General features: G+C 41.1%; 1 protein-coding gene across 1 annotated transcript in view; it reads left to right on the top strand.

Annotated features, from left to right (window-relative positions):
* The window catches only part of TLL2 (tolloid like 2), a 119,430-nt gene that overhangs the window by 55,632 nt on the left and 37,808 nt on the right, over positions 1 to 25,990 (top strand). Inside the window, exons 4-8 of the mRNA XM_006925920.2 lie at positions 11,874 to 12,029; positions 14,217 to 14,334; positions 17,115 to 17,293; positions 18,241 to 18,346; positions 25,782 to 25,906. Of these exons, the coding sequence (XP_006925982.1) occupies positions 11,874 to 12,029; positions 14,217 to 14,334; positions 17,115 to 17,293; positions 18,241 to 18,346; positions 25,782 to 25,906 (684 nt within the window). The remainder of the gene's footprint in view (positions 1 to 11,873; positions 12,030 to 14,216; positions 14,335 to 17,114; positions 17,294 to 18,240; positions 18,347 to 25,781; positions 25,907 to 25,990) is intronic.

Raw genomic sequence — 25,990 nt, forward strand, 5'->3', positions numbered from 1 at the left:
GTTTGTTTCTGGGGCCATGTGCAAGACTCCCTTTAAAATCTGTATTTATCACTTTGCTTATTCAAAGGTATTTTGACTTATGTCAGGCTCCCCAGAGATCTGGTAACTCAGTGGCACTTCATTTCGCCACAGATGACCAGCACTTACTGGTAAAAATGGAGCCTAGGGTGTGGGAATGAAACCAGAGGGGGTTTGCCATATTACACTGCAGTGACGTAGATGCCAAATCATTTTTTTCCTTCCTGATTTAAGTGATTTACTCTTGCATAAAAACTACCCCCAAACTTAGTGACTTCAAACAGTGGTTTGTTATCTTTCATGTTGCTGTGATTTAACATTGGCTGGAGTCACTTACATTCATCTAGAAGCTGGGCTGGGCCGGGAGGTTCAAAAAGGCTTTAGTCACAACCCTGGTGCTTCAGTGTGCCTCCATGTGGATCCTCTCTCCACCTGGACTTTCCCCACTTAGTTGTCTAATCTGAGATGTTTTTACAGCATGACAGCTGTCTTCCCAGAGGGAGGAAGCAGAAGCCACCAGTCCTCTAAAGGCCTGGACTCAGAGCTATCAGAATGTTGCTTCTGCCATGTTCCTAGTGGTCACAACAAGACAAGGGCCAGCTCAAGTTCAAGGTGAAGAAAATATATTCTACTCCTTAGTGTGATAAATGGCAGGGGCTCACAGGGATGAGAGAAGTTGCTGGTGGCCATACTTGGAGACCCTCTAACACATTTCTTCATTGCCTCTTACTTGCTCACCAGTGATAGACATTGTCAGAGTTTTTAACATGTACTAGTTTGTTGGGTATAAAATGACTCAACTAAATAAACTTGGATAGTCAGACTCACTTGGGTTTACATCCCAGCGCAGGCACTATTAGCTATGACTATGGAAAAGTTATCTGACTTCTCACATGAACTTTGGAGAGAATTAGAAATAATGTTTATGTCAGGTGCATACTCAGGTGTCTGTTTTGTAAAAGGTGCCCCATGAATGTAGGTCCTCCACTTCTTCCTCTCTCCCTCCACTTCCACCTCCAAGAATTATATTATTTAGCATTGAAAGTGCATCATCCACCTCTGGACTGGGATCCCACCGCTGTTACCAGCTGCACAGAAACAAAATTAAGGACAGCAGGAAGGAATATGGTTTCTGCAGCCCATTAAAATTCTGCCTCTGGTGGGGTTGTGCATAGTACCCACACTGCAACAAGACACCTTCTTGGGTTTTTTAAGGAGGATAATGACAGCACTCCCCCACCTACCATGCCCCACTCCCCTAAAGCTGTCTAAATCCATAGTCTGCAGACCCTCAAATGACCTTGGTTTGTCTGAAGAAGATAATGTCAAAGTTAGGCCAATCCTGCACTCCATATTACGGCAGCAGGTGAGCAGGTCGTTAAGCATCCAGGGCAGTCCTGAGGGGGAAGGAGACCCCAAAGATGAGGGGAGGGCAGGCTGTTCTAGCCTGTCCCTCTTGCCTTCCCATCTGTCCATCCCTCCAGGAGCCTATCAGGTATCAACGTGGGTGCTTCTTGTTTTGTTTGAGTTAAAGATAAGTTGTGTCAATCTCAGATCCCCCTTTAATCACAACCCGCCCTCTTTCTACCACCCCTAGAAAAAGAGACCGCCCAAGCAGGAGAAAGGGTCTGAGGGAAGCCCCCGGCTGGCTTTCCAGCTTCAGTGGCCGCTTTATTTCCGGGCATTATGTGGTTCCCCTCAGGCCTGACCGTGGGGATTTGTGCTTCCAGCTCTAGGGAGGGCTGGGGGGCTCAGAGAATTGCTCGCTCAGCATCCCCCTGGCAGGCCATTTGGTCTGGGGAGCCTCCCTCCCCTGGAGATGGGAGCTAGGCATGCATTTTGGGGCTGATAATAATAGGATTAATGAAATGGAGTGTGTAACTGCTCTATGAATGAAGCTGTGACTGTTTTGCTAGAGCCTGATTTCCAGAACCATATTCATGAAAAAGAATGGACTTTTCACTTTCAGTAGCAGTCCCTAAGGGCTTTTTGCTGAAGCAAATAATAGAATCTGGTTGTACCATAGAACAGGGATCCCACAAAGTTGGGCACAAAGCACCACTCAGTGCTGAACCCCTGAATGCCACTGTCAGTGTATTTGGGTGTAAAGGATGAGCCTAACTTTAGGCATTATTTCTAGCCTGTCCCCAAATGCAGACCTTGATAGTCATTACTGCAGCGCAGATTGGGCCCTTACCATGGCAGGTGTTTGACATTCGTTACCTGGTTCAATGCCCACCACTGTACAGCAAGAATGAAGGCTCAGGGGAGAGTGGCTTGTCCAAGGCCATGCGGGTAGCAAATGACAGTGTTTATCCTGAACCTAAATCCTCCTGACCCCAAACCCCTCACTCTTAACTTTTGGGCTATATCAGTGGTTCTCAAACTTATTTTTGCTTTTGAATAACCTGGGGAGCTTTAAAAACTACAGATGCCTTGACTCCACACTGGGCCAAACTGAGTCTCAATCTCGGGGCAGAGGGGTGGACACCAGAATTTTTTAAAAGCTCCCCAGTTGATTCAAGTGTGCGGCCAGGTTTGATAACCACTTATGCAGGATAATCCACAGTCCCTTTCAGTGAGGGGCTGCTATTCAGTCTTTCGGGATTGCGGCAGCACAGGCCAGGTGCAGATCTGCCCATGGGGTGGGTGTTAGGCAGCTGGGTGGACTGTCAGGGTGTTTACTTCTAGTGTGGGAGTGATCAGTTGACTAATTGAAAATTCGAAGTTCCTTGCTTGAGAAGGCTGGGTCAGGCCTGGTTCTGTTTATGACATGGCTGTGCCTTCGGCTGGAAATAGAACATTGAATAGTTACAGCAGCTCTGCTTTTTCAGAAAGGACATTCCCAGAGCCAGAGAATTTAAATGGACTTTATCCCCCAGCCCACCCCACCCCCAGCATATTAAATCCTTTCAGACGCCCCTGAGCTCCTCTTCAAATGCAGAACTCTTGGCCATAATAAATAATTACATCCTTCTATTTGAACTCTGATTCCAGATAGTAGTAATCCAAGAAAATCCAATAATGACAGTTGCATTAAGATCCTTCTTCCAGGCTGAGCAGAACATCTGTTTAGACATATTTTTAATCGGCAAATGCTTCCTGTGTTGAGTCCTTGGCAAATTAAATTTCTCACTGGACCGATGGGGAAGCTGTCATTCAATAACCCATCTCTGAAAATTACACCCTGGTCTCTTTCCAGGTGCACTTAAGATTTTCCCATGCTGACTTGGCTGCATACTGGCCCTAACAGTACTGGGTCACGTGTACATATAACACAGCTTGTCTGAGAAACAGGTTATGTCTTAGTGTTAGTCCCTCGAAAAGGGAAGTATTTTTGTCCATTCTCCAAAGGAGAGTTGGAGACAGAGGAAAATTAAGAGACTTGTTGAAAACCATATGGGAAATGAATAACAAACTTCCACTTGCTACTTTGCTGCTTGCGATTACTTAAGATGTGATGATGCTGAGTTTAAACATTAAGGGCTTCAAGGCTGCCAACATTTTGAAGAGGTTTCCGCCACAGGACTGTTTGGACTTTTGGGTGTTTATTTTTAGAATAAGTCATCCATTCCTAAATCAATTCATTCAAAATACAAAATTCCTGAATGCTTACCACCAATCAGGCAATATGCTGGGTGTGATAGAGGGTGAACAATCCAGCCCCAGTTCCTGACTCCATAGAGCTTCCAGTCTACTGGGACAACTCATATTTGAAATCCGTACTTGGATGGGAGACCACCTAGGAATACCAGGTGCTATAGTCGTTAAAAAAATATACATATATAAATGAAATCTGGATGCGATTTGTCATCGGGGGCTGGCATGGCAAATATCTGTAGAGGCCACGCAGGTAATGCCAATGGGTGAAGCGGGCTGGGTGGGACAATGTGAAGTAGGAGAGAGGGTCCAGCAACTGGGAAGACATGTGCCCTCACTGTCGGGAGTAGGTGCTATTTAACTCCGGTGGGCTATAAATGACAGAAGATGGACCCATCATTGCAGATCTTTCTGTTTTTAAAGAAAACCAGGAAATCTGGATTCTTATGTGAAATCTCCTGATTTTTAAAAGTTGGCTTCTTAAAGTGAGAATTTAAAAAAAAAACACAATGTGGGCCAAAAGTGTCCAGGCCAAACAAAACACATCTGTGGGTTGGGTTTATCCCAAAAGCTGCAAGTGTATGACTTCTGATCTAGAAATACTAGCAGCAAAACAATTATTTTCAGGTTTAAAAATGTAGTACATGCCAACTTTCTAGTTCTGGCAATATGATCAGTTGAATGAGTAAGGACCCCTTATACAAACACAGACTGCTGAAAAAAAGCAGCCCTCTACCTCACATTAAAAATACAAGGTTAAGCTCCTGGGAAGGAAAGGGAAACCACTATGATCAGAAGAGAACAGGGAATGTGAACACATAGAACTAAGCTTTAGATGGTGGCAGGCAGGACTGTGTGGAGGGCGTCAAAACTGTTCTAGGATTTGGGGGACAGGAGGCTGGTGTTTGTCCATGTAACAACTCTATAAGTCCTGGAGATGTGGCCTTGGCCCCATGAAATGGAGACAAGAAATGGAGTGAGATCTTGAAGAAAATAAACACCCTCAAAGAGCTTCTTATTCATTAAAAAAAAAAGACTAGAAAACTCTGCCCAGTGGCTGAGAGGAGTGGCAAGAAATCTTGCTCTCTTTCCTAGGCTCTAAGTGGGGGAAAAATATCTTCTATGAGAAACTGAATTTCAAAGCCTGTTCCTTATATAGGTAAAATTTCTCAAATTATATTTCCTATATATGGAAACCCTAAACTTAGAAATTAACACAAAAAATTGATCTAGGAGCCGTAGAATACCAAGAGCCCAAAAAATGAAAACCAGGGTCACACTTATGATTGAGAGTATGAGACTCCTGTAGAAAGGGATAACCTCCCCTAAAAATGAACTTTAAATAAAAACATTAGAAACACAAAAAGTTAATCCATGAAGGAGAATCAGCAGAGACAATAAATTGGAGAATTAGTACTCCAAAATGTAGAAATAATAGAACAATCTAAAAGGAGATTAAATAAGTATACATAAAATGATTAAAGAGCCAATGAAGAATTTGACACTCTAGTGTGAGTAAAATAAAGCAATAATGAAAAGAACTGAAAGATTTAGAAGCCACTAAATAGGGCTTCTAGAAATGATAGCTATATTTATTGGCACTAGAATGGGATAAATATTATGTTGAACACTACTGAATAGAGAATTACTGAAATAGAAAATTGGAAAGGAAAAATAAAACTTTTCTTATTTCCAAATGATGTGTTTGTTTTTGTAGGTCACAAGTAATCTACAACAAACAAAGAAACAAACAAAGACTCCTAGAACTATTAAGTGAATTTAGCAAGATGTCAGAATATAAGACCAAAACACAAAAATTACTTATATTTCTATATACTCACAATGAACATGCAGAGACCAACATTAAAAACAATATTATTTATAATCACTCAAAGAAAATGAAATACTTAGATGTACACTGAAAAAAAAGTATACAGTATTTGTGTACAGTCATGCTCCTGACAACAATGTTTTGGTCAATGACGGTCCACGTGTACAATAGTGGTATACCATATAGCCTAGGTGTGTAGTAGGCTATACCATCTAAGTTTGTATAAGTGCACTCTGATGTTCACATAGTGATAAAATCGCCTAACAACATATGTCTCAGAATGCATCCCCATCATTAAGTGGTGCATGACTTTACTGAATATTACACAATGCTGATGAAAGAAGTCAAGAAAGATCTACCTAAATGGAGAGACGTCCATGTCCATGGATTGGAAGACTTAGATAGTAAAGATGCCAATTCTCTCCAAACTGATCTATAGGTTTAATATAATGCCTATCAAAATCCCAGCATGGTTTTGTTGGCATAGAGAAGTTTATTCTAAAATTTACATGGAAAGATACATAAAATTTTATATGGAAACAGCTGAAACAATCATGAGAAAGAAGTCTAAAGTGGGAGTAATCACTCTACCTGATATTAAGGCTTACAATATAATTACAGTAATCAATATAGTGTCATATTAGCAGAAGGATAAACACATAGATCAGTGGAACAGAATAGAGAACCCAGAAATCAACCCAGTTACTGTATGACCCAGCAACTCTACTGCTGAGTATTTATCTCGGAGAAATAAAAACATATCTTCACACAGACTTCTGTATGTGAATGTTCATAATCATAACAGCTTTATTTGAATTAGCAGGAAACAACCCAGATGTCCTTCAACAGGTGAATGGTTTAACAAACTGTAGTACGTACATATAATGGAATACTACTCAGCAGTAAAAAAGAACTATTAATACAGGCAACAACTTGCATGAGTCACCAGGGAATTGCACTAAGTGAGAAAAGCCAATTCCCAAAGGTTATGTACTATAGGATTCCATTCTTATAATATTATTCAAATTTTCAAAATGGAGAAGAAATCACTGGTTGAGAGTTTAGGGATGGGTAGGAGGAGAGGGGAAGGGAGGTGGATGTGGTTATGGCAACATGAAGGACCCTTATGGTATTGGAACTATTCAGTATCTTGAATGTGGTAGTGGATACGCAAACCTATACATGTGATAAAAATGTATCAAACTAGACACACACACACACGCACACACGCACGCACACAAAGAAGTATGCATAATGCTGGGGAAAGTTGAATGAGATCAGTGGATTGTATTAATGTCTGTATCCTCATTGTGATATTGTACTATAGTTTTTTAAAATGTGACTTTTTGGGGAAACCAAGTAAAGGATACACAAAATATCTCTGTATTAGTTCTTACAACTGCAGTGAATCTACAATTATTCTAATAAAAAATTCTATTTACAAAAACTATTTCATATACAGTAAAAAAACCCCTAAACCTCGACATTATGACCATTCCAAGGCTTGTTTTATTGTTTGTTGTGAGAAGTGTAATTTACTCAAAGAATAACACCTGTTGAATGACTCATTAAAAAATAATTACACAAAAAAGATTGAAAATAAATGGATACAAAAAAGCTATATGAGACAAACACTAATCAAAATAAAACTGGTATAGCAATATTAACATTGGCCAAAATAATCTTTATTATGGAGGAACATTATTAGAGATAAAGAGGTTCATTAATGATAAAAGAAGCAATTCACCTGGAACATTTAACAATCTTTAGCTTGTATTACTAAGCCAACATAGCCTTGAATAATATAAATCAAAAGTTAAAAATAAAGGCGAAAATGACAATTCACAATCTTAGTTTTCAAGGTTGTTTAAAGCACTTTTCTCAGTAACTATTATACCAAGGAGCTAACAATATTTGTAAGTAGAATATTTGAACAGCGTATGTAGCACCCTTCAACCATCAGTTATGGAACTTGATGTACATTATTTCAAGGACATATGGAACATTTATAAATACCAACCCTGTACTGGGCTACAAAGGAAGGCTCAAAATACAGTACTGAAGAATTGATAACCTTGGAGGATGGGCGAGCCATCTATGGCCAGAAGGCCAAATCCAGTTTGCCATCTGTTTTTGCAAATAAAGTATTATTGGAATACAGCCATATCTATTCATTTACATATTGTCTATGGCAATTTCACACTACAATGGGAGAGTTGGGTAGTTGCAACAGAGAATATATTGACCACAAAATTTGAAATATTTACTATCTGGCTTTTTACAGTAAAAGTTGCTGACCCCTGCCTTGGAGAATAGGTTCTTGGAACACAAAGCAATGTCAGAGATTAATAACACCCACCTTTTTACACCATATACAAGAATAGACTCAAAATGGATTAAAGACTGAATGTAAGACCTGAAACCATAAAACTTCTGGAAAGAAACATAGGCAATATACTCTCTGATATTGCTAACGGTAATATCAGAGATATCCCCCCGGGCAAGGGAAACAAAAGAAAAAATAAACGAATAGGAATATACTCTCTGATATTGCTAACAGTAATATCAGACATATCCCCCCAGGCAAGGGAAACAAAAGAAAAAATAAACGAATAGGACTACATCAAACTAGTGGATGGACATGGATGGACCTAGAGGTTATTATGCCGAGTGTACAGCAAAGGAAACCATCAACAAAACAAAAAGACAACCTACTGATTAGGAGAAGATATTCACTAATGCTATATCTGATAAGAGGTTAATATCCAAAATATATAAAGAACTCATACAACTCAACAACAAAAAAAATCCAATTAAAAAATGGGCAGAAGACCTGAACAGATACTTCTCCAAAGAGGAAATACAGATGACCAATAGACATATGAAAAGATGCTCCTCAGAAAAATGCAAATTATCAGAGAAATGCAAATTAAAACCACAATGAGATATCACCTCACACCTGTCAGAATGGCTATCATCAATAAATCAAAGAACAACAAGTGTTGGCAAGGATGCAGAGAAAAGGGAACTCTCATACATTGTTGGTGGGATTGGAAATTGGTACAGCCACTATGGAAAACAGTCTGGAGTTTTCTCAAAAAATTAAAAATGGGTATACCTCTTAAGCCAGAAATTGTACTTCTGGGTCAAAGAAAATCAAAACTAATTCATTAAAATCTCTGCATCTCAATATCCATGGCAGCACAATTTGCAATAGCCAAGATATGGAAGCAACCTAAATGCCCATCAACAGATGATTGGATAAAGAAGTTATGGTTCATATATACAATTGAATATTACTCAGCCATTAAAAAAATGAAATCCTACCATTTGCAACGACTTGGATGGACCTAGAGGTTATTATGCTGAGTGAAATAAGTCAGACAGAGAAAGATAAGTACCATATGATTTCACTTACATGCAAAATCTAAGGAACAAAAAGAAGAAAACAGACTAAAAAATCTAGACAATTTAGTGATGGACAGAGGGAGGATTGGGGGCTGGGGTGAAGGGTTAAAGAAGTATGAATTAGTAGTTGATAGATGTTCATGGGGATGGGGAGCACGGCATAGGGAATGCAGTTAGCATTAATACATTGGCGAGGTGGAAAACCAGAGAGAGAAGGAGCAATTAGGGGGATCGTTTTACAAACTATATAAATGTCTAACCAATGTACTGTATACTTGAAACCAATAAAAAGTAATTTTTAAAAATCATACTTATAAATAATACAAGGATCAAAGAAGGAAGTCTAAATAGAACTTAGAATATATCAATGTCTAACATTAAAATGTACATGTCAAAGGATGGGATACAGGTAAAGAGGAACTCAAGAAATTTTAGCCTTATAATGTTAATGTTAGAATATAAGAAAGATTGAAAATAGTGTGCCAAACATTCAACTGAAGGAGCTAGAAAAAATGGCCAATTGATTTGTTACAAGGATGCCAAGACAATTCCACTGGGGAAAAACTAGTCTTTTCAGCTAGAACAACTGGATATCCACATGCAAAAGAATGAAATTGGACCCCTACCTCACATCATATACAAAATTAACTCAAAATGATAAAAGACCAGAATATAAGAGCTAAAACTATAGAACTCTAGAAGAAAACATAGATATGAATCTTCGTGAGGTTGGATTAGGCTATAATTTCTTAGATATGACACAAAAAGCAGAGAAGCACCAAAAGAAAAAAAATGGTTAAATTGGGCTTCATCAAAGTTTAAAAATTTTGTGCTTCAAAGGACACTATTATGAAAATGAAAAGATAGCCTACAAAGTAAAAAATATTTTCAAATCATATAACTGATAAAGGCCTGGTCTTCATAATATATAAAGAATCATTATAACACAACAATAAAAACAAATAACCCAGTTAAGAATTGGACAAAGGATTTGAATAGACAGTTCTCCAAAGATGTACAAATTACAAATAGACACATGAAGAGATGTTCAGTATCATCAGTCATTAGGGAAATGCAAATCAAAACCACAATTAGATGCCACTTTATACCCATTAGGATGGCTATAATCAAAAGAGATTGATAGTAACCAGTGTTGATGAGGATGTGGAGACATTGGAACTCTAATGCTGATGCATTACTGGTGGGATTGCAAAATGGTGCAGCTGGTTTGAAAAGTAGTCTGATAGTTTTTTAAAAGGTGTTAAATAGAGTTACTGCATGATTCAACAATTCCACTTTTGCCATGTACCCAAGAGAAATGAAAACATGTCTACCAAAAAAGGTACACATTAATGTTCATAACAGCATTATTTATGATAGCTAAAAAGTGGAAACAACTCAAATGTTTATCAGCTGAGGAATGGGTAGACAAAATGTGGTATATCCATATTTGGAATTTTTTATTCCAAAAAATAAAATATTTTGAATAAAATGGAATTTTATTCAGCCATAAATGTAATGAAGAACTGATTAATGCTACAACATGGATGAACCGTGAAAACATGCCAAGTGAAAGAAGCCAGACACAAAAGGCCACATGTTGCATGATTTCATTTACATGAAATGTCCAAAATAGGCAAATCCATAGAGACATAAAGTAGATTGCTGGTTGCCTAAGATTGAGGGGAGGCAGAAATGGGGAGTAACTGCTGATGGATACAGAGTTTCTTTTGGGGGCGATGAAAATGTTGTGGAATTCTATAGTGGTGATGGTTGCACAACTTTGTGAATATACTAAAAACCACTAAATTGCACACTTTAAAAGGATGACTATTTTGGTGTGTGAATTATATCTAAATTTTTTTCAAAGAGAGAAAAGAAGCTGGAAAGGAAACATCTGAAAAATAAAAGTAGAAGGAAATAATAACATAAATAAAAATTAAGGAAATAAAAAAAAAAAAGAATCAAAGCCAAAAGTTTCTTTTTAGGGGAAAATATAAAAACTGAAAAAAAAAAAAAAAGCTCTAAATGAGAATAATGACATTCTCAGAAGTAAACTGAAAATGACACCTTAAATTGTCTAAATGATGAATAGGGGATGACCCCTCCAGGCCATATCCTCTCGGCCCTTGAGGTTGTTGAAAAGTAGTCTGATGGTTTTTTAAAAGGTGTTAAATAGAGTTACTGCATGATTCAACAATTCCACTTTTACCATGTACCCAAGAGAAATGAAAATATTTCTCTTGGGTACATGGTAAAAGTGGCATTGTTGTAAACATTTCTCTTGGGTACATGGTAAAAGTGGAAAACATTATTTACCGTAATTAATTATTATGTTGTTGCCACAGGTTTAAGCGGTTCTATCCCACCTGTCTCTTATTTCCAGGGGTCATACTTTGGACTCAGAACCTTAATAGAGCCTCTACTTCTTTCCCACATTCCTTTTTTAAAGGTTCAGATGTACTGAGAGGCTGAGAAGAGCCGGGAGATGTTATAAGGCTCTGCTTTTTCCAGGGGTTTATCTTACAAAGAGTTTCTTTTCTCAGCTTCACAGACTGGTTCACTTCGTTTGTCAGACTGGTCAAATTGTTAAAAAATTTGCAACATTGATGGAATTTGGTCAAGGCAGGAAATTCACTCAGTTCAATCCCTCAAATGTTCCTGGCTCAGAGAAGAGTACAAGCTTCTAACTTGGCTCCATCCCAAAATGGTGTGAGTTGTCTGAATCCACTTATTTCTGTGGCCCTCAGACTGCCCTTGGGCCTGATGGGACCTCATTCAGGGACTCCAACAAGCCAAACCCACTCCTGTTATATGTCTGGTACACTTATTGCACTTACTCTTGCCCCATCTGGAAAACTACCATCTAGGGATTCAAAACCCTGAAAAGACCAAATGCTCCCATTAGAACACGTTTTTAACATCCTCTTTGGTGGATTCATTGATAATATAATCTTAACTATAATGCACAGGAGGAATTAAAGGCAAAGTAAACAGCAGTGTGACTCTCTTGCAGATGGCAAAGAGAATGGCATGCTTCCACAGAGCCCTGGGACCTCAAATGCTGGAGCTGAGACCTTCTCTCTCCGGGTCCGAAGAGCCACAACCTCAAGGGCCGAGAGGATATGGCCTGGAGGGGTCATCCCCTATGTCATCGGCGGGAACTTTACAGGTCAGTAGCCCCAGATGAGGCTTGCTTTGGCACTGGGTACTTTTTCACCCTAGGTTGAGTTGGTCTTCCCAGGAAGGACTCAGGCGGGATTCAGCAGATGTAGAGGTCACAGCATTCCTATCTGCTTACACTCCCTCATGTCTACAAGGTCAAGTGCAGTAGGCCTGGGGAAACTGCAGTCTCTGTTGGGAGTATATCTCCAGAGGTGGTCACCTGGTCCCAAAGGCTTCACGTAGTGGGTGACATATGACCTGGTCTTGAAGGGTAGACAGGATTTGCACAGTGGGTATGTGAGCAAAGCCCTCCAGGCAGAAAAAAGAGTGTGAGCAGCTACGTATGGCGGCTATACCTGTCCTCTGCCTGGATGAGCACCCTGGACCACCCCCGCACCCTGCAGTACTCCACACAGTAACCAGAATGGGCCAGTAGACATCGCTGGACCTCCTGGATCCAATCACGGCTATAACATGTACCAGCTGTCAACCCTGGGGCAAGTTACTTAACTTCTCTGTGCCTCAGTTTTCTCTTATATAAATGGGGATGACGTTGTCTACTCCATAGGATCGTTCTGAGATTTAAGTAACTCAGATAAAGCAGTTAGAATGGTGCCTAGCATGTAGTAATTAGTAATTAATTATTTACCATTGATACTATTATCTTTAAAATATGTGAGTCATTGAGTGGCTTCCCTTTGCCACTCAGGAAACTGAAACTCCTGACCATGGAGCCCTTCTGCAGGCAGCCCTTAGCCCCCTCCCACAGAGTGTTTTACCTTCCCTCCCTTCTCTCTCCTCCTTAGTCTTTGTGCTCTACCCTCACCAGTCATTTCTTTTCTGGAACATGCCTACCTTACCGCCACCTTAGCACACTTGCACTTGTCCTCCTGCGTGGAGTGTTTTTTTCCCCAGACCCACTCCTGGCTGGCTTCTTCTTATCGTTAGAGGCTCAGAGCAAATGTCATGTCCACAGAAAGGCCTTCTTTGACTCCCTGATACCCCCACCAGCTACTCTCTCCCAGCACCCCGCTTTATAGCCTTTATAGCATTTGGTATCTTAACTGTCTTCTTTCACACCTAGTGTACTTTTCTGACCAAAGATTATATAACCTTTATCAAAATTAACTAATTTCATATAAAGAATTTTCTTTACACAGATTTTTGTTATTCTCTAATTAGTAGATAGCTATTTTTGGTGAGTGATTGAGCTATAAATAATTTGAACTAAAAGTGTCAAGATGTTTAAAAAATGGACAGCCACGTTACTCTTATTCTATATGAATGTTTTTAGGGACAATGATATGACACCACACCTACATCTTGTAGACAATGATGGGAACCTTCCCAGTGGTTGGTTGGTTGGTTTTTTACAACAAGGTCATTCTCGAATTCAGACCCTAGTTCCATCATCTTTTGTACTTCCTAAGCAGCTATTGTCCTAGCTCCTTCTCATTGCTTCTAGCAAAATCAAAACAGTCTTCTTTATATCAGATTGATAGATTTTGAAAAGAATACTTATTGCCTATCGATAACGATCAGACTGGAGTTTACAACTACTTTATTCTTGCTCCCAGACAATTTATTCATTGTTTTATTTTTCAACACGTTTCTAATCAAGGAACTGTGAAGATAGGTTCAGAGAAAGTATGAAATTCACTTATTTTCAAAGACCTTGCAGAAAATCAGGCTCAAAACTACTCCAGAAAATACTGAGTCTCCATGCAAAAGTAGCATGAATGTATATGCAAATTGAATTTGTAGAGTATACAGGAACACCTCCTATAGGTATAAAATGAGATGAGGGTGCGGAATGAAGTGCTGGTGAGCTACTTCAAAAGCCTAAAATTTCCCAGTTGAATGACCTGGGTAAGATTTTTTTTAAGTTTAGAAAAGTACTTTCAATACAAAGGAAAAGTTAGGAAGCCTAGGGTGGTTTGAAAATCTATTTTTACCCTGTCTTCCAATTCACAAACTCCTACTCTCTACATTTTGACAATTCAAGGAAGTTATATTGTATTTGTAGCAAGGTAAGTTATTATTCCTAGTGCATTTCTACTCTGGGGTCACCCAAACAAGCTTTTATTTTTTTAATCATTGGAGCAAGCTTTGTTGTAAGCCTGCATGCCTTAAAGCATCTAAGGAAGGCATGGACCCATGGAGAAAGTGATGAGCACTTGCCTTGTCATTTCAGGAAGCCAGAGGGCCATTTTTAAGCAGGCCATGAGACACTGGGAGAAGCACACCTGTGTGACCTTCATAGAGAGGACGGATGAAGAAAGCTTTATTGTGTTCAGTTACAGAACCTGTGGGTAAGTAAGTGAAAGCAAGACCGCCTCAGTGGAATCAGAGACAAGCAAAGCTGATGGCTCATGAGTCTTAAATTTTCTCTGTAAAACCAAGTATTTCCAATGAGCTGCAAAGCCCCAGATTTATCAGAAACTCTCCTTGCCCTCAATGAACTCACAATCCAGTGACAGAGTAAGTGGGTCAAGAGGAAGACTCTAAGAAGACAAAGGTTCTAGATTTCCTGTCATGGGAGCAATGGAAGGAATTGGGAGTATTTCATATGGAGAAGTAGTTCTGAAACAATTTATGTCAGTGACCTCACTGAGAATCTGATGAAGCTATGGGCTCCCTCATGATGGAAGTACATATACGCTAAATTCTGCATGAAATTTTATGGGCTTACAGATTTCCTCAAGAAAATGTAACAAATAATAAGACAAATGGATTATGCCTAAACTTATCTGTTATACCAATAAATGTAAGTGTGATCTGAGACAGAAAAAGTTCTCATATTGGTTCAAAAACTTAAACCCAACCACATGCTGCCTACACGATATGACTACTGAAGAAAATGACTCAGAAAGGTTTCAAAAGTTTAAAGGGAAAGAAGGCCTATAGGCAAATGCTAACAAAAAGAAAGCTGGGATCACAATTTTACTTTTGTTTTGTTTTATTTTAAAAGTTTTTTTTTTTTTTTTTTAGAAAAAAAGGTCAGACACCTTATAATGAGAAAAGGTAAAAGCCACAATAAGAATATAACTCATAAATCTTTATGCACCAAATAGCATAGCACTGAGTCATAAAACAAGCCTCAGTGAATTCAAGGGGAGTTTGACAGAAACACCAGAGACTTTATTTTATTTCTGTCAGTGCATGTAGATAACTGTCAAGTTGATCAAAAATGAAATAGAGATTTGTAGAGGATTAGAAAAATATAATTAATGGAGTTGATTCAATAGGTTTATCAGATTCTATAACTTGATACCACATCTCGTTTTAAGTGCCTGTTGAACTATTATAGACATTGTCCATCTATTAAGCATTAAGAACACCTTAATAAATTCAGAAAGGCAAAATAGCATCAAAAATTCTCTAATCGCAAAGCAATGAAACTAGACATAATAACATAACAAAATATAGAATAAACACCCCTGAATTAACTGGTAAGTTAAAAGCTGCCCCCACCATTTTTTTTTTTTTTTTACAACTCTTAGGTCATAAAGAAATCAAGATTAAAATTACAAGATATCTAGTTAAGGAAAGCCCTAGAGTTCAAAAATGAAGAGAGATGGCTGAAGCTATGTCCAAAGGAAAACCGACTGCCTCAAATATCTACATCACTAATTAACAATGACAATGAAATATTCAATTCAAAGAAGCTAGCAAAATAAATAAGAACATAAAAACCGCCACCACAACAAAATAAACCTAATGAGAACATAAGAAAATTGGGTAACACATTATAGGACTAATAAATCGAAGAGTGAATTCTTTGAATAAACAAACAAACAACCATAAACTACCTGTTAGTTTAACTAAGATTTAAAAAAGCAGCAATGCAGAAGTATACAAAATCAGAAATGAACAAGGGGGAAATAGCCACAGATACAGCAGAATCATAAGAGAATATTTTGTAAAATCTAGGGTAAGAAATATGGAAGTCTTGATAATGTGAATGACTTCAAGACAAATATAAAGTGCTGACACAGACCAGTAACTGTGAAAGAAATTGAAAAATTGAGGGAAAAAGCTCTCTTCCTCAAAGCACCACATCTAGAGTTTCACAGATGAATTCTTTCAAATCTTCATGAAACAGATTATGCTGGTACTATTTAAGCTTTTTAGAGCATAGAAAAAGAACACTTCCTTCCAAATTACTTTTAAGGAACTATCATGACACTGGTACCCCAAAATGACAAACACGGCATCAGAAAAAGAGACAAGTATAGACTCATCTAACTTATGAATGGCCATGTCAAATCCTAACTAAAATGTTATAGAGAATAAGAAAGTGAGCTGCCAAGAAGATATGTCTAAGGAATACAAGACCAGTTCAACATTAGGAAATCTATTTTCATGATTCACTATATTGATAGAAGAGAGAAGCCATATTCAAATCTCAATAGATGTTAAAAAGGCATCTGCACAATTTAACATGCATCTTTTTTTTTTTTTAAAGTAGCCAAGATAGCACAGGAATAAATGTCAAGGATAGATCCTTGACTTACTCTCTCTCTATATATATACATAGAGAAAGAGATAAAGGGAGAGAAAATATTATATAACAATATTTAATAGAGGTTAACTGGGTGATGGATTATAGGCCATTTTAATTTTTTTATACCTTTCTAGTTAGTAATAATCAACAAATATTATTTGAAAAAATAATTATGCCCAGAAGGAGAGTCATCCCTAAGGCTCTCTGTTAATGGTGTCAAGACTCATGCTTTACACAAACTCAGCTGCCCCTTTCCCCATCTCTCTTCCTTGTCATCAGTGATGGTCCAGTAGACTCAGTGGTAGAAAAGTCGGAGAGGCTATGTGCATTATTCCAGGAAGAGAGACCATATCTCTTTTTGGACTCTCAGGTGGATACATGAGCACCAAAAAGGTTAAGAACCATTTTTAGAGGTTATTTCTGTATTGGAAGGGAAGTTGGACAATGAGAGCACTTTCAGCTCTAAAATTTTGTAGGTTTTTTTTAGACATACACACACACATACACACATACACACACTGGGGGAGGGGCACTAGATTCTTGCTATTTCCTGACTGCTGACCTGGTATTTCTGCAATTGTCCAGCTGTTGTTCCTATGTTGGGCGCAGAGGAGGAGGCCCACAGGCTATATCCATTGGGAAAAACTGTGACAAGTTTGGCATTGTGGCTCATGAGCTGGGCCACGTGGTTGGGTTCTGGCATGAACACACCCGCCCAGACAGAGATCAGCATGTCACCATCATCAGAGAAAACATCCAGCCAGGTAAGGAACTTGTGTGGAGTCTGGAAGTTAAAGGCCACGAAGGTGGTATCCATGGGGTAGGGGGTAGGTATGGAGGCAGTGACCCTATTGTACAGGTGTTTGTTACCAGCATTGCCATTGTCCATCTGTGGCCCTTCTTGGGACATCGTCTGCCATAGCTTGTAGGTTAGACAGAAGCAAAATGACTTTCCATGTTGTAAAGGACAACGAAGTCCAACTCCATTTCCTAAAAGGAACAGAATCGACCAGAACACTGTTCCAGCATCAAAGCTCATAAGCCAAAAAAGTGCTCTTGGTTGCTTTTATGAGTCATTTTTGCTGACTTAGGCAACACATCTTTTGAAACTGAAATACAATTAGGACAGGAGTACATATAAAAACAGTATTTCTGCCTAGAAATGTTCTGCCCCAAGGCAGATAAAGTGTCTAGATTTTGTAAAAAGTACTTTCTCATATTAAGTAATTTTATATAGAAATTCATAATGAACGTCAAAGTAGCTGGTTGAATAATATGGTTGCCTTAAAAAATGCTTTCAAGCGTCTGAATTGTGAACTATCTGGGATTGAACTTAACTCTGACTTGTTTTCTTTTGTTTTTACAGTAGCAAGAGGAGAGTTTTTTATCGTTATTGTTGTTGTTTTGTTGTTGTTCTTTTGTTTTGCAATCAGTTTGATAACTGACCTGCCTGCAAACTTAGTTTAAGAGTTTGGAGTGGCATGTGGGGATGGATGTTGGGTGGTGGGGTTGGGAAAACATAGGGCTTATTCTAAGTTTTAAATTTCAGTCTGTTAAAAAATGGCAACAAGAACCATCACCAACCCAGTGATTTGTTGAGCAGGCTAACTGAGCTCTCGGAAGTTGCTATGGGCCCTCCTTCTCCCCCTTCTGCCTCCTTTCAGGTGCCTGCCTTGGTTTTCAAAGGCCTTAACCGAGTGTTGTGTCACAGGTCAGGAGTATAATTTCTTAAAAATGGAAGCTGGGGAAGTGAGTTCTCTGGGAGAGACGTACGACTTTGACAGCATCATGCACTATGCCCGGAACACCTTCTCAAGGTCAGAATCTATGGTTATGCCTTGTCTGTGTTTTACTGTGCCTGCTGCAGGCTCGGGTCAGATTCCTGGAGGTCTGTGGAGAGTGGGTCTCTCCATGCTCCTGGCACAGTTGGTACGTCTGTCAGAAATACAGTGTGTCCTCTGGGCTGCAGTGAAATATAATCTAATCAGGTTCCCACTAATAAGATTGAATCCCATTGTGAAGCTGGTATTTCATTATGCCCTAGTGTCACGATCAGCAAACTGAAAAAGGGACATTATTGACAGGTTGGCTGTGATAATAACTTAAGGCTCTTTGTGTAATTTCTAGTGGGTGGGGTATCTTCTAAAGTACGTCCTTGATGTAAGTATGGTGGCATTTACCATTTCTCCTAGAGGAGGTTTGGTTTATTGGAAGGTAGGCTGCGTTAGAGCTGGGGTGGGGGTGGGGAGCACTCCTAAATCATGGATTCATTTCAGAGAAGAGGATATATTGAGGCTCCAGCCAGTTTGAGGGCACACGAGTAGCTGGGGTCAGAGTCAGAGCAAAGATCCAGGTCTCCTGCCTGCTGGTCACACATGATGGTCGCTGGTATCCCCAAGTATGGCGGGACCCGTTATTTATGGCTGGCATTGGCAGGATCTGTTTTGATGAGTTAGCGCTGTACTGGACCAGGTGTTAACTATTTTCAGTACTGCCCCTGCTTCTAGACCACACGAGCGTTTTGTATGTAGAAGTTTGCCCCTCCTAGTCCCAGCTTTGTAGATCTCTCTAACTTTGAGGTGCAAATATTTTTTTCTCTTGGTACTTTTTTCTTAGTCGCCTCTTAAAACCAGCTCATCTGCTATTTATTTATTTATTTATTTACTTATTTATTTATTTATTTAGTGAGTTAATTAATCATAAAAAAAAAAGATTTGAGGTGATTACCAGTTTAAACAGAAGACAAAAAGAAAATAAGTTGGTGAGGAAATGTAAGCATGGGGGAGGGGGGAAAATAAGGGTAGATAACCAGGTTGAAGTTTGAAATGAATTTACTATTCCGAATATATGCCATAAAGTACAGTTGTTGAGATGAGCAATAAATATTGTCCTGTGCTCCCTGGCAGTCACAGCAAAGAGGGAAACAGTCCATTTCATGAGTCACTCTGTCCATAAAGATCGAAGAAAATCATTTGTTCAAGAGACACGCAGCTCTTGAGAGTGAAGGAGAAACTATTTAGCCAGGGCTCCTTGGCTCTTGGGTAAGGCTGCTGAAAGCATGTGGTTGATGAGGTCATAGAATCGTGGGAGAGAGCCTCCAAACCCCAGCATCCCAAGTTCTCAGAGGGCGTTGTTCCCCCAGCCACATAGCTAATTTAGTTATGATCTCCATCCTGCACCCAGACTGGAACTCTCCAGAGCTCTAATGGGCAGAGTTTGGTCTACGCCAGCATCTTTGAACAACTGACCTGGGCTCTTTATCAGAAGATACAACAGGCAACGTGGTGTAATGAAAAGACCACTAAACTGAGAGTCGGAAGACTGGGTTCTAGTCTTAGTTCTCCCAGGAACCATGCTATTGAGGGAAGTCTAGGCAGTAATTAGGGGCAGCTATGTGCTGGGTCTAATAGCCACCTTCCTGGGCCTCAGTTTCCTCATGACAGAGTTGATCTAGATGTTCTCCACATCCCCTTCAGCTCAAGTATTTCATGTTGTAATTTCTAAATCTGGTGCAGATTTAGAAGGCTTAACAGATATGATGTCATTTGTTGCCATATGGAAATCTGAGGCTTCCTCCTCCTTCATTGGGAAATTGAGGTTTTAGGCACCTACTCTGGGGGTGTAGGGGAGAATCTCAGGAAGCCAGTGGGGCTGGCAGAATGAGAGATCCCCTGCAGAGGCCAGAGTCGGCAGAGATGCTTGGGCGTTGGAGCCGGGCTGACTCACAGGCTGGGAAATGGTGCAGGGAAGAGTCGAGTCACACCACATCAGCCCTAGGGGCTGCCAGCTGCCGAGTAAAGACGAGATGTTGATTTTGTTAGGGAATCAAAATCAAGTTGGTCCAAGTGAGAAGCTTGTCCCTTTGGTCTTGTTTCTGTGGCTGTCATTACTCTTCATACTGCTTTATAATTATCAATTAATTATTATTATACATTTATCTATTAATATTTATCTGTTGCATTGCCCTCTCCCTCACTAGACTGAGATCTTTGAGGACAGAAACTATCTTACTCTCTTCTAGTTCCCACCACCCAACACAGTGCCTGGCACAGAGTATGTGTTCAATAAATATTTGTTAAATGAATAACTTAATGAATTGGTCGAAGGAGGCAGGGAAATTCACAATGCTGGAGACTAGGTGAGGAAAGAAATTTTCATTATCCTCATTGCAGTCCTTTCCAAATACTCACAAATACAGTGGTCACTTCATTGAGGAGAATCTACAAGTATCTGCGATGTAGGGAATTTTGGATAAATAACTACTAATGGGTTGTAGGAACTGCACTGTCTTCTCAGTGTCTGCTCTGTACCAGTTACTATGCAAAGCTCTGAAGCCAGAGGCCAAGGCAGGAAGAATGCAGACAGAGCATCTTCTGGCACCAGCATTTTTTTTTCTTTAGAAAGTCTCATTTTTTAGCCTTTGATCTCGAGCCCACAATGCCAGCCCCTTCGCCCTTCAGGAGATAACCATTATTATTAATACATTTGTCAATGTGAAGCACTTTACCAGCACAGACCAGTGGAAGCCCATGGACCAAACTCACGAGATAATAGTTCCTCATCAAGAGTACCTGGAACCCCTCAGAGGGAGATTGGCAGGGAGGCAGCACAGGGTATGATGGATAGCTGGGTAGGAGCAGGGCACCTTCTCTGAAGGCACTGTTGGGAGGAAGACTTCCCCTTCTGCTACAGTGATGTTGTCTGTTGCTGCAGAACAATCTACTCCAAACTTAGCAGCTTACGACTTATTTTTTATGATATTGTGGGTTATTCTGGCTTATTCTTCTCTGATCTTGCCTGGGATCATATTGTGGGTTATTCTGGCTTATTCTTCTCTGGTCTTGCCTGGGATCACACCTGCAGCAATAGTCATTTGACAGCATGGTTGGGCTAGGTAGTCCAGGATGGCTAGTGCCAGGTCTGGCCGTTGTGCTGCCTGCCTACTAGGACCCCTTGATTCTCTTCTGTGTGGCCTCTCATTCTCCAGTGAGTTAGACTGGGCGTCTCATCACATGGGAACTCAGGGTTCCTAAAGGCCACAAGACTCTTAAGACCCAGGCTCTGGAACTTGCATGATATCACTTCTGTCACATTCTGTTGGCCAGAGCAAGTTACAGGCCAGCCCTAATTTAAGTGATGGAGAAACTGGTTCTACCTCTTAATGGGTGGAGTGGCAGCGTCACGTTGCAAAGGGATGTAGGTATTAGGAGGGATGTAGGTATTAGTCGTTATTTTAACAACTTACCACAGCTACCTTCTCACCTCTGCCCTGGAGGCCAGAGTGGTTTCAGCAAACCTATTTTGTAGCTAGTGGATACTTGCATTGTCCTTTGTGCAATCTTCTGCATGGACTTTCAGAAAACTATGTTGTTCGATAGGACATTTATCAATGACACCCTTACCAATGGGCTTTCCTGGCCCACTTTTTATCAGAAGTTTCCCACTCTCTAACTCCATGTCATTACTTCTGGTCATGTGTCCCCTGGAGCTAGCCTGCACATCGTCTTTGATTCTGTAAAAGAGCAGAAAATGGCCTATAGAACATTTACTCATCTGGGGGCAAATGCTACTCCTGCTGATGAGAAACCCAGGCTTCATGTGCCTTTACGACTGAGCTGTCTCCTTCCAACTTTATTCCCTCTAGTTTATGGCAGCTTCTCCCCTCTCCCCTTGATTAGACCCGGGCTGTGGGGAGTGGCGTCCTTGGAGGTTTTGTTGGGCAGGGGTCCAGGAGATGAGGAGACAGTTCTGTGGTACAGGGGTGTCTTTGTATAGAGAACTTGGAGTTGACAGTTTTATTCCTTAAGGCATCTGCCAAACCCTTTCTTAGTTTAGCAGAATGTCAATGCTAAATATTGTCCTACTTAAAAGCGGGGATGCTACTACAGTGGTTTACATAGAGGACACCTCTTGTAATAAACATCTTCCAGAACCCATCACCTTGCTGGCAGCTCAGGATGTGCTAGGGTGGGGTAGAAGTCGGGTGTCCCAGCCCCCGAGAGTTGTCTCAGAGTGAGCTCTTGCTGTTCCTGCTGCTCTGAAGCCGCCGGTGTTTTTAACTCTATCCTTTATCTAAAATATCTTAAGGCCTCCTGTTTCTTGGGCAGTGGGAAACACTGGCTGGAAGGAGGAAGATGCCGGGAGGTGGGCTCCAGGCCAGCCTGGGTTCCAGGGCTGGCTCTTGATTACTACCTCTGTACTCTGGGTGACTCACTTAAGTTCTGTGGGCTTGCTCTTCTCCCCAGTAGCAAGGAACCCTAATAATAGTGGTATCTGCTTCCCAGGGTGTTATGAAGATTAAATGAGATGGTGCATGTAAGGTGTCCATCCAGGGCCTGGCACATAGAAAGGGTCTGTAAACAACTTGGTGAGTGTGAGTATACATTTCTGCCTAGCAGGCCACTAGCCAAGTCACCTATATGGCGTGGGTCATCAGCAGGGTCAGTTAGTCTGGGGTGCTAAGAGATTGTGGTGAGCCTTGCATTTTGAGCAGCAAAATTTCTTCAGGGGAATCAAGAAAATAATTACAAATGAACACCTGTTAGGGCAGAAGGATCTATTTTTTGATTAGTAGGTGATCGAATTTTGGATTTTATGTAGAGTTGTCGCTTGTGACTTGAAACTTGGTGAGGTCAATGAAGGAAGCCAAAGATTTCACTGAAGCTTCTCTAGAGGACTCCAGTTCCAGAGATGAGATGATGGGAATTAGAGACAGTAGGCCAGGTGGCTAAACATTGAGGGTAGGAGTGTTAAAGACTATTTCAGCAGATGGTCTAGGCTCCTGTGTGCTAATGTTGGAAAGAAGGTGAGGCTGAAGTCTAGTTTAGAAAAAAAGTATATACGAAAGTGAAAAGGAGGAAATAGGGATAATATATATTTTCCAAGATAGTGCAGAATTTAGGGGAAAGGACGTATTTGCAAGAGAAAGAGAAGAGAAAGGACAGTGCAGCTAATAACTAGATAGTGAGAATTGTTGCGTTCCCTTTTGGGTGTAAATAACTATCATGCAAAATCTTTTGAAGACAGTGTTCTATCTTGGCTGCATAATTTAGTTCAAGAAGTATTTCTTGAGGCCTGCGATGTTCTAGTCCCTGAGGACTTAGAGATGAAAGACCTGGTCTCTCTGCTGGAAGTACTTACTGTTTAGCAGAGAAGACAATTATCATCACCCCTCGAAAAAGACAATACAGTATGATAAGAGGTTAGATGAATAAGACCCAGAGGAAAGAATGATTGACTCAAGATGGGAGGGAAGAAGAGCTCAGAAGACTTTTAAGAAGGAAAGCCATGTGATGGGGTTTTGGAGAATGAACAGGAGTTTGCTAGTGGACAAGAGGATGGGTAGTGGACAACAGCTTCGCAGAGGATAGCATGTGCAAGGGTATGTTTGGGGCTAGCAAGAGTTCAGTGTTGCTTCAGATAACGAGTGAAGTGGAGGTGTCAGGAAATGTGGTCAGAAGCCCGTGAGCCAAGGGCCTGGAAATCCAGGTGGTGATCAGAGGTCAGTGAAGGCTTCTAAGTAGAAAGGGCACACACCTGCCCTTGCATTTCAGGACAATCACGTTGCGGCGGTGTCTGGGGTAGAGCAGAGGTGGCTGAGTCTACAAAAAGGGAAGCCAGTTAAGAAGCCACTGGGATGAATTCAGGAAGGGGAAACTGATTGCCTGAGCTGAGGCAATGGTCTGGAACAAGGAGGAGGGCGTGGATTTAAGGCATGTCTAGAAGGTGCCATGGATAGGACCTGGTTCCTGGTCTCTACAAGGGAACATGAAGGAGAGGAAGGAGCTGCCGTCACCTTCAGATTCAGTCTCGGGAGATAAAGTTCATGGAAGGAGCAGGAGAATAATAGAATACATTCTGTTTGGAATGCGTTGGATATAAGAGGCCCATAGGACAGCCCAATGGAAATTTCGCGAGGCATCTGGCTTAGCAGATGGTTCTGGGGCTGGAATCAGAGAATTAGCTGTGAGCCTATAGGTGGTAGTTAAAGCCCAGGAAGCAGGTGGAACAGGAGAGAGGAGAGAAGGGGGAGAGAGGCCAAAACCAGAGGAACGGTCCTTATGGGGGAAGCAGAAGAAGAGGATCCTAACTTAGTGCTCAGAGAGAGCAGTGCCCTGGGAACCAGGACGAAGAGAATCGGAGGAGGGAGGGGACAGCACGGATGTCAGTGCTGTAGAGAAGGCAGGTGAAGATTGATAAGTGTCCATCCAAGTTGTCAATTAGTCTGTGACTGGTGACCGTTGCTGATGTGGATTAAGGTGAGCATCCAGACAGAGAATGGAAACAATTCTTTCCAGAAACTTGGTTAAGAAGGGAAGAAAAGAAACAGGGTGGTCACTGGAGAAGGAGCCGGTTCAAGGAAAGGCCCTCCCCTCAGGAGAGGTCCCAAGTCAGGGGTCTGGGAGCAGAGTGGGGGGGACTCAAGCAGGGTGTAAACCATGCCCACAACATGGAGGTGTGAATAGGGCCAGCATTCAGCCAGGCATCCTGGTGTCCACTTGTCTGTTTCAGTCACTTTAGATTCCATTCATGTGGGAGTAGAATAAGACATTAGAGTTAGAAAGAGCTGCCACGACCATCTAGGCCAATCTCTTATTGTTTAGAGACGTAAACTGTGGCTCAGAGAAGGGAAGAGACTTGTCTGAGCTCAGGTGGCAGAGCCAAGCCTTACACAGAAATCTCTAGGCCGGGGCTCTCGACTACCTCTAGCTGTCTGCATTCATCTCATTTTCCATCTGATTATTCTTCTGACCAGCAAGGTCCCTAAACTCCAACCCCCATTACTCACCAAATCATCAACCAGCACTTCCTGACCAGCCCCTAAGAGTCTAACACTGTACTGGTTCCCAAGCTCCCTCTGGAGCCTCTCCAGGACTTTTCCGTGCTCAGTACTGCCCTTGCACAACTCCAGGGGGTGCCACTCACACCATAGTCTCTCAATGGTGCTCCCTGCAACTGTGCATGTGGACCTGCCAGGGGCTTCAAGGAAATGCTCAACAGACATCAGTAAGGAAGCCCTTAGGCCACTGGGCTAGGGCATATTTTTAAACTTGGCAGAGTCATTTTCCCATTGGAAAGTGAGCAAGCAGCTGATGAAATAGAATGCTCAAATGCCAGCCTGAGAGCAGGCCAGGGGGTAGGAATGTTGATGAGGTTATGGGCAAGGCAATGGAGACTGTAAATCCCAGCGCGGACAGCCTGACAGCCTTGACTTTTCCTTCTCCTTTCTCTCCCTCCCTTTTCTTCCTGTAGAGGAGTTTTCTTAGACACCATCCTTCCCCGTCGAGACGACAATGGCATCAGGCCAACCATTGGCCAGCGTGTGCGGCTCAGTCAGGGAGACATAGCTCAAGCCAGGAAGCTGTACAAATGCCCAGGTAACTGTGAACCCTGGGGAGTCCCAGGGCCCCATGGCACCCACGGAGCACAACTCCACTGCCCTTGGCAAACATTCCCCTTGG

Source organism: Pteropus alecto, unplaced genomic scaffold, assembly GCF_000325575.1.
Source record: "Pteropus alecto unplaced genomic scaffold, ASM32557v1 scaffold88, whole genome shotgun sequence".
NCBI lineage: Eukaryota > Metazoa > Chordata > Mammalia > Chiroptera > Pteropodidae > Pteropus > Pteropus alecto.